This window comes from Saccostrea echinata, unplaced genomic scaffold, assembly GCF_033153115.1.
Source record: "Saccostrea echinata isolate AGI-Se365-2 ecotype Australia unplaced genomic scaffold, CSIRO_AGI_Sech_v1 ptg000042l, whole genome shotgun sequence".
NCBI classification, from domain to species: Eukaryota; Metazoa; Mollusca; class Bivalvia; order Ostreida; family Ostreidae; genus Saccostrea; species Saccostrea echinata.
Window position 1 is genome coordinate 3,591,291 of NW_026889791.1, and position 8,079 is coordinate 3,599,369.

At 32.5% G+C, this 8,079-nt stretch overlaps 1 protein-coding gene across 1 annotated transcript; it reads left to right on the forward strand.

Moving 5' to 3' along the window:
• The first annotated feature begins 929 nt into the window (after positions 1–929).
• On the forward strand, positions 930–6,646 carry LOC133201074 (uncharacterized). The gene is made up of 4 exons (XM_061336873.1): positions 930–1,084; positions 2,029–2,137; positions 4,945–5,015; positions 5,951–6,646. Exons 1-4 carry the CDS (start codon positions 1,018–1,020, stop codon positions 6,007–6,009), a joined length of 306 nt encoding a protein of 101 aa, XP_061192857.1. The 5' UTR covers positions 930–1,017; the 3' UTR covers positions 6,010–6,646.
• The last annotated feature ends 1,433 nt before the right edge of the window (positions 6,647–8,079 follow it).

The following is an 8,079-nucleotide window of genomic DNA, read 5'->3' on the forward strand; positions in this document are numbered from 1 at the left end:
ATGTAAAAAGGCAAGTGTGTAATCTTTTACGCCTAACTATTTTCAACCAAATATAACTCCTGAGAAATTAACAAATGAAAGCAACAAACATCGAGAGGGGAGAATCATCATGAAACACTAAATCGATCAAAAAGAAGAAAGAATTTGGGTTTTTTAAGTGTCCTTAATTACATGGGGAAAATAAAGAGTATGAATAGCGTACTATGGATATTTTGTAGTGAAAAAGGCAAATCCATTACGCTGTTTCTAAGAATGTACTGAATTTCATAGTACGGTATAAATCCTTCACCCATCATTAATTTTATGATATATCTGCAATTCTACAACCTGCATCTATATCCTCAGTTGTTAATAATCTATTCAGGAAGGAATAATTGATAGCAATTATTAATCACATTACCTACATTCTAATAAAATTTCTATTTGGTACAATCCAAATTACGATCGTAAATAAATGTGTGTTCTTTTGATGCCTTAAGCAAATTCGGTTCAAACATACCATGCATGCGTATAAGAATTTTTATCAAAGCAATTACAGCCATATCTGCATTTACATAATGAGCTTCGAAGAAATCAATACTTATCATATCTTTTTCTCCATCTTTGAGTGGTCTACGGTTATATACTATTACTATTCCAATAAATAGTTCTCTAGAATGTAACTTGCTTTAACCTTATTTGTTGATTATATATTAACCCTTTTCCATAGTATCGATGTCAAAAAAAAAAAACCCGGAATTGTCCCTACTCTGTTAACATTTATTTTTCATTTCTCTAATGTATTGTTGTAAATGCTACATACATATACCGTTGGGTTTATCATTTTCTCAATATGATGGGTCGATCGTGGGACATTCAGCGTTTCCAGGCATGATAATAAATTTGCTTTGTGTAGAGGAGCCACATATTGCTCTGGGGCGCCATCTAGTGATGATCAGGTGTATGTGCTGTTCTCTTTTGCTATTAACGGAAAATAAATAATAAAAACTCTACGGATCATTGGTTAAAATCTCAATAATGAAGATAGTTACATGTTTCACCTTCATTTGTGCATGTGCCATTTCATTCAGTGGAGAAGTTAAAGGTAAGATTGCTTCGTTTTTTGTACTGAATATGAGATAATTGATGCGCGTAATGTTTCTTACAATATACATGGATATACCTCATACTACCTATTTGTATCTGTGGATAGAATTAGAAAAGGGATTAAATATTTTAAAATTTCCTCATTCTGTGTTTAAAATGATATTTTTTTTTTGTATTGATCCCCATTTATAATTGATTTATTACTACACAACACTTCATGCGCAAAGATCAGAGAGGGGTTAGTAGGTCAACATCTGCACTGTAGGCAGAAACACACACGCCTGTAAACATGTGAAAATAGTTCTTAATCTTACAAATAAAACGTCAAAAATGTCATAAATTTCCAGGAAAAAACTCACAAAAAAAATTTATAAATAAAAAATAACATATAAAAGAAGACATGGCCTGAGATCTTGAAAGCTCTCATTACACACGCTGAGGTAATGTCGAAATTTTCAGTGAGTAGCTCAATGGACATGATGGGAAATTGGAAAATATGCACTACATACATCTGTTATTAATATCGCATATTTATTGAATGTAAATTTACTTAAGCAAAAAGTAAAAGTTTGGAAATAATTTGAGAATTTTTTTATTAGTAAAATAATTTCTAAAGGGAAGGCATTTCTTATACTTGTACCCCATTTACCGCGTATACTTGTATATCTGTTTCGGAGCTTGCTTGATAAGATGAATGGTGATTATCATGGAGTGAATAATAGACGTAATGTAAGCTGACTCTAGATAAAATACCATGACAACCATTGGTGAATATTCATAAAATTAATTACCCCCGAGATTTTCATGACATTGGTAAATGTGAAAGAAAATTAACACGCCCCATGTTGATGTTGTCAGAAACTGCAATATGATTTATCGATTGTGTGCAAGTGACATTTATATATCTGAATATGAAATGGTTGGATTTTGTTGTAATTACAGGCCTGAGTGACATCTTCTGTCCGCCTAATTATCATCACTGCGACGGCACATTGTACTGCTGTCCATCTGGCTATATCTGTATTGGGTCAGCTACATGTCTTCACCTAGCGTAAGTTCTCCTCAGGGCGCGTTTGAAAATTGGTTAAATACTATTTATATGCGTGTATTGTGAATATAATTATAAGCATTTATATATAATCAGAAAACTATCTTAAGTTTTATTAGATTTTGCAGTTCTTAACATGAACACTAAACAAGGCATGTCTTGTTTTTACAACTTCCTTCCTCAACAGCTTGTTAGTTAGACATGCCTTGTTTCTTTCTTTCTTTTTTCTTTTTTTTTTTTTTTTTTTTTTTTTTGCCTGTCTTTAAAATAAGTCCATCCGCTTGCCTGTGGACAATTTAGATTTCATGTCCATATCTTTCTTTTAGTCACGCTTTAAAGTACAATTAAATTAGAAATTTGACATTAGACTATAATTCATTATAATGAGGATTTACGGAATAAGATTTATTTTCAAGGGATCGACGTTTAGTCTATTGATTTATAATGATACGTATGGGGTAATTCATTTTTCAAACACTAGTAAAAAGTTATTACATGTATGGAAAATATAGTCACATCGAGTGTACTTCCATCTTCATCAATTTATTTCATTAACTTGCTTATCAGCAGGGTTTTATTTATTTATTTATTTTGATTTGTTATTATTTTTATTTATTTTTTAAGCATTCATTTGATAATTTTTCTTAATTTTGAATTTGAACAAAAGATCGAGCATATTGAAGAAACAAAAATGCAAGATTAAAAAAATTAATAGATATCAAGACAAGAGGCCCATGGGCCACATCGCTCACCTGAGCACACTGGCTAGGAAGAAGCAGAAATCAGTTCAGTATTGAAAGGGGGGGGGGCATTAAATTTACACTTTTTTCCAATGTATTCCCATTAAAACTCTGATCGCTCATTGTGGCCTCACTCTACACACCCTAAATTTGAATCTACACTACCCAAGGATGCTTCTATAATAATATGATTAATCATGGCTTTGCTGGTCTTGAACAGAAGATTTTTTCAGATGATTCCTTTATATTCTAATGCAAAACTTAGACCCTCTGTTGTGTCCCCCATCCCTTGGGGGTCATAATTCGAACAAACCTGATTCTACAATACCTAAGGTTGCTTCTGTATAAATATGACTAATGACTAACATGTTCTTCAGGAGAAGATTATAAAGATATTTTATATGTAACGTGTATGATCAGGTTTTTACAAGGGAATAAATACTAGGTTTTTCTTCCACTCTGTCTGAGTTAATGATTGGAATGATTATTATGACACCTCTATCAGTCTATCTGGGGGTATATCACACAGTACTTCAATTTTCTCTTATCTAGAGACAGGGACTGGGTAAGATACTACTTGCACCGGGTTTCTCCCCTAGGTTCCCATTGATAGATAAGAACCGGGTGTCTCAATCTTCTTCAGATTTACTACACCCAGAACTTAACATCAATCACAAAGAAAACTTGCCACTGGTGTTTATAACTTTATACTTTTATTTTGCTCGTACCCTTTATTAATTTCTTTCTTGCTGATTCTACATCTATCTTCTTCTTCTAGTTATTGAATGCCTGACTATCCCAAAGCATTGCCTTATATAACTTTAGGCTAGTCCATTACGAGGGTTGTCAGGTCATTCCACTATTTGAAGTTTTCAATGCGTTTTCCTCAAATGCCCCTTGACCATTACACCTAATAGTATACGTGTATATTCCAGTGTAAAACTTTGACCCACTGTTGAGGCACCGCCCTACCCCCAGAAGTCATGATTTGAACAAATTTGAATCTCCACTACCTGAGGATAATTCTGTATTAATATGACTAATAGAGGTTTAGCTGTTCTTGAGAAGAAGATTTTTAAAGATGTTTCCTATGCATTCCTATGGTAAACTTTGACATGAAGAAACATGAATCTAGAGTATGTAACGAAGCTTTCACACAAGTTTCATCTTTTCTTCCCTAGTGATTCTTGAGAAGAAGATTTTGAAAAGATGCCACCAAATTTTCACGAATTCTTAATTATCTCCCCTTGAAAGAAGTTGAAAGAAAGTGTGGCACTTCCATTGATCAAACTTAAATTCCCTTCACCCAAGGATGCTTTGTTGTAAGTTTGGTTGAAATTGGCCCAGTGGTTCTTGAGAAGAAGTCGAAATCTGAACAGATCAGAAAAGCTCACTTGAGCCTTCGGCTCAGGTGACCTAAAAAGTGTAATAGAATAAATATATCTTTCTGCAAGAAAACTAAATTCACTTATCTGCGATCTGCCAAATTAACTCGTAAACCCGTACTATTATCTATAGTACGAGTTTACGAGTTAATTTGGCAGATCGCAGATAAGTGAATTTAGTTTTCTTGCAGAAAGATATATTTATTCTATATTTATACTGTATCTTGGATTTTCTGAGTATGTTTGAATGGTTTGAATTTTAAAGCTATTGCCCTTATAAAAATTGGGAAAGCTAGAAATTGAAATACACACATTTGTTGTGGACCTCATCAAAATAACACATTAACAGTACGTTTATAACTTGCACCCAATCATGATTACCTAAGACATATGCTAAGCAGAAAGTAAACAATGTTTGTGTAAAGCGCTAGCAAACAACTGTTTTCATTTTGTTAATGACTAACATTGATCCATTGATTCTGAGGGTGAGAGTAAATACAAGGATACTAGTGTTTTGGAATATCTTAAAATTTTCCGAAGCAGTTGTTTCACCTTCTTGATATTTTTTCAAATTTCCTTTGATATTTCTTCGTATTCAAGTACTCACAGTATTATTTTCCCATATATTCCTCATGACTTGTCAGTTTTGTAGTTACTGAAGAAATCAATGATTTTTTTTTTGTAGAGTCATTATCGGTCCTATCGTAGGTCTGGTGGTCCTCATAGCCTGTGTGGTCGTCTGCTGTATCTGCTGTAGTAAGTATCTGTGTGGTCGTCTGCTGTAGTAAGTATCTGTGTTTTCGTCTGCTGTATTGTAAGTATCTGTGTGGTCATCTGCTGTAGTAAGTATCTGTGTGGTCATCTGCTGTAGTAAGTATTTGTGTGGTCGTCTGCTGTAGTAAGTATCTGTGTTTTCGTCTGCTGTGTAGTAAGTATCTGTGTAGTCGTCTGCTGTAGTAAGTATCTGTGTGGTCATCTGCTGTAATAAGTATTTGTGTGGTCATCTGCTGCAGTAAGAAGTATCTGTGTGGACGTCTGCTGTATTTGCTGCAGTAAATACTATATAAATACTGCATCAGTTGAGTTAGTTCAGCATCGAAAATTTTCACTTCAATTTGTGACCTAATTTATTAGGTCCATAATTCCATTTCTCTATTAGTTAAATTCGTTTCTCTACGGAGGAAACGATCAGCCGTATTTTAGAGCTGTTGGTAGAATAGAAATAAAGTTCCTGTTGTCGTGAAGGAACAATCTCCTCGGTCTCGAAATATTGTTTGAAATATAAAATCCTCAGTTATCTTGCAACATTCACGAAAACGCGAACTTCATTTCTTAAATAAACAATGAAATAAGTAAATAAAGAAAAGAAATCATATTCTCCCATTTTCAACCTTATTTCATCACTCCTGCGCAGTCCAATTCGAGGGAAACAATTTTCCTCATTATTGATATTATATTAACCAGGCCTGCTTTTTGAGATTTTTATTACGTTAAGTAACTCCAATTTATAGTAGATTTACTGTAAATAATAATATATTAAATTATATATTATAACATTGAACAGATTTGTTTTTTGGTTCTTGATAATATCAGAGACATATCATATATAATACGATATAATACGTATATAATACGATATTGTGTAAATGAATTATTCCAATTTCTCACTATTTTTTTTGGTCATTTTTCAGGGCGAAGACGGTCCACGCCCGGTGTGGTATACAGTCCTACACCACAGGGACAAATGTAAACATTCGTGTCAATTAATATGTATGCAAAACAAGACTTTGTAGGACTTTATGTACTTAAGAATGTGACGTTGCCTTTCCTATACCTTTTAGATATATTTGTAGCTTACCCTTTGTAGCCGTTATAGCTTTACTGATCAAATTCTTCCGACATCTATACATATATAGGTCATCTACCTAGGTTTCTCACTTTTCACGTCTAATTTAAAGACAAAGGTTTGTGAATGCGTAAGAAAAATCTAAAGGGGTGGGGATAAATTGGGAGAGGAATTAATGTGCATGTTTTTGCCTTATCAATGAACAACAGGTGAGCGCGATGGCCTTTTACTCATTTTATTGTTTATTTGGTGCTATATACTTTCATGCGGGTGATTAATCGATTATTTTTGGAATTTCACAATAATTTAAAATATAAATTTTTGCATCAATTTTGATGAAGGAGGAATATGCCTTATATGGTCATAATTAAATGTACTTTTCTTTAAGAATTTGTCAATACTGTAGTAATTGTGTGTGTAATAAGCTAAAATGAAGACGTTCTATTCTTTTATTCGAATATTTGTCATCAATTTATGTACTTATTTGAGGTACTTACATCTGTATTTTTTTCTTATATTTATATGTTCTTTTTCAAACATTAAATGGTAAAAAGTAAAACTTTTTTATATTATTGTTTTATTAATTCTAGAGTACCTGCATGTTGGTCAAATATGAACTCGATGCATAGGTTATTCATTTGACAAATTATAGCTTGTGAGAAGAATATTCATTTCATAACCATCATTGTCAATTTGGTAACATATAGTGTTACTTAAGATTTTTTAAAAATAAATACCAAAGCTTTATGGTAGATTTGATCATGTACTTTGATCATGTACCAACCCGTATTTATATCCCGGTAGATGTTTTTATTTCTAAAATAACCAAAAAAAAGTTATTAAATCTTATGTATATTTTGGACACAAAGAGGGGGGGGGGGGGCTGCACCCTCTAAATCCGCCAGTGTATATACATTTGTGATTGATTTATAACAAATATTTGTATCATCAAATGTAATAGATTTCACTTTTGATTAGTAAATCAAAGAATAAAAATAAGAGATTTACTACCAAAAAAATTAAAAACTTTTTACTATAGCAATCAGAGTATGTACTTTGACTCTTAAATAAACTATAGTTTATAGTTTACACAAGTGAGTTTAGGTTTTTAGAATAGCCGTTTAGTTAACAGTAGTTTGCTTATATCTTCTTTTGAAAAATCTGAAATCAATAAAACATAGGCATTACAAGTCGCATGGTATATTGTATGGCTCAACATAATTTACCAGTACATTCAAAGTAATGAGTTTAACGTTTCTTTCTAATGACCAGACAAATATGAATTTACAATTTATAAGATATGCAAGGATATTTCAATGATTTAGGGGCAGAATGTGAGTGAAATAAAATTAACACTAATCCTTATTTTCTCATTATGTACATTGAAAAAAGGGTAAGTCTATAAATTAGCAAATGTTTGGGAGCAGACTACAGGGAGATTCCTTCACAAATATATCGCATATAATTAAAGAGGACAACTAAAATTCAAACACATTAACCTATGATGAAGAAACTAGGAATCTCACCAACCACAAGCCAAAAACACTCTCCAAAACGGCGAGAGACATATACCTACCTTTCTTTTCAAGTCCAGTAGACTATTAATTAAACAAAAGTGTTCGTAAAAGGCACGTAACATGTATTACATGTGATATACTCTCTTTATATACCTACATAAAGAGAGCATCTTCTTCAAGATTTATTTCATTTGTGAATTTTTTTAGAAAAATTCCTAGAAGATTTCAATCTATCAATGAGATTTTTTCTAAGGGTATATTTTAATACTAAGCATGCCACACGGCAGCCGAGGCTCTCCGAATCATAAAACAACAAGCATTCTGAGAATATTGCATTAGCAATTATTATACTAGTCCCCTAAAGGCAAGTGTACATGTAATCTGGTTCCCGTTAAAAATTGAAAATGCCATAATTCCATCAAAAATCAATAAAGTGGAACGAAATGCGAACTCAATC

What these genes read in the sequence shown, in the direction of transcription:
- LOC133201074 (XM_061336873.1), top strand. Translation starts at nt 1,018, where the DNA reads ATGAAGATAGTTACATGTTTCACCTTCATTTGTGCATGTGCCATTTCA. An exon ending in ATTCAGTGGAGAAGTTAAAG is followed by an intron (nt 1,085 to 2,028) that starts GTAAGATTGCTT and finishes TTGTAATTACAG; the next exon opens with GCCTGAGTGACATCTTCTGT. An exon ending in CGTCTGCTGTATCTGCTGTA is followed by an intron (nt 5,016 to 5,950) that starts GTAAGTATCTGT and finishes GTCATTTTTCAG; the next exon opens with GGCGAAGACGGTCCACGCCC.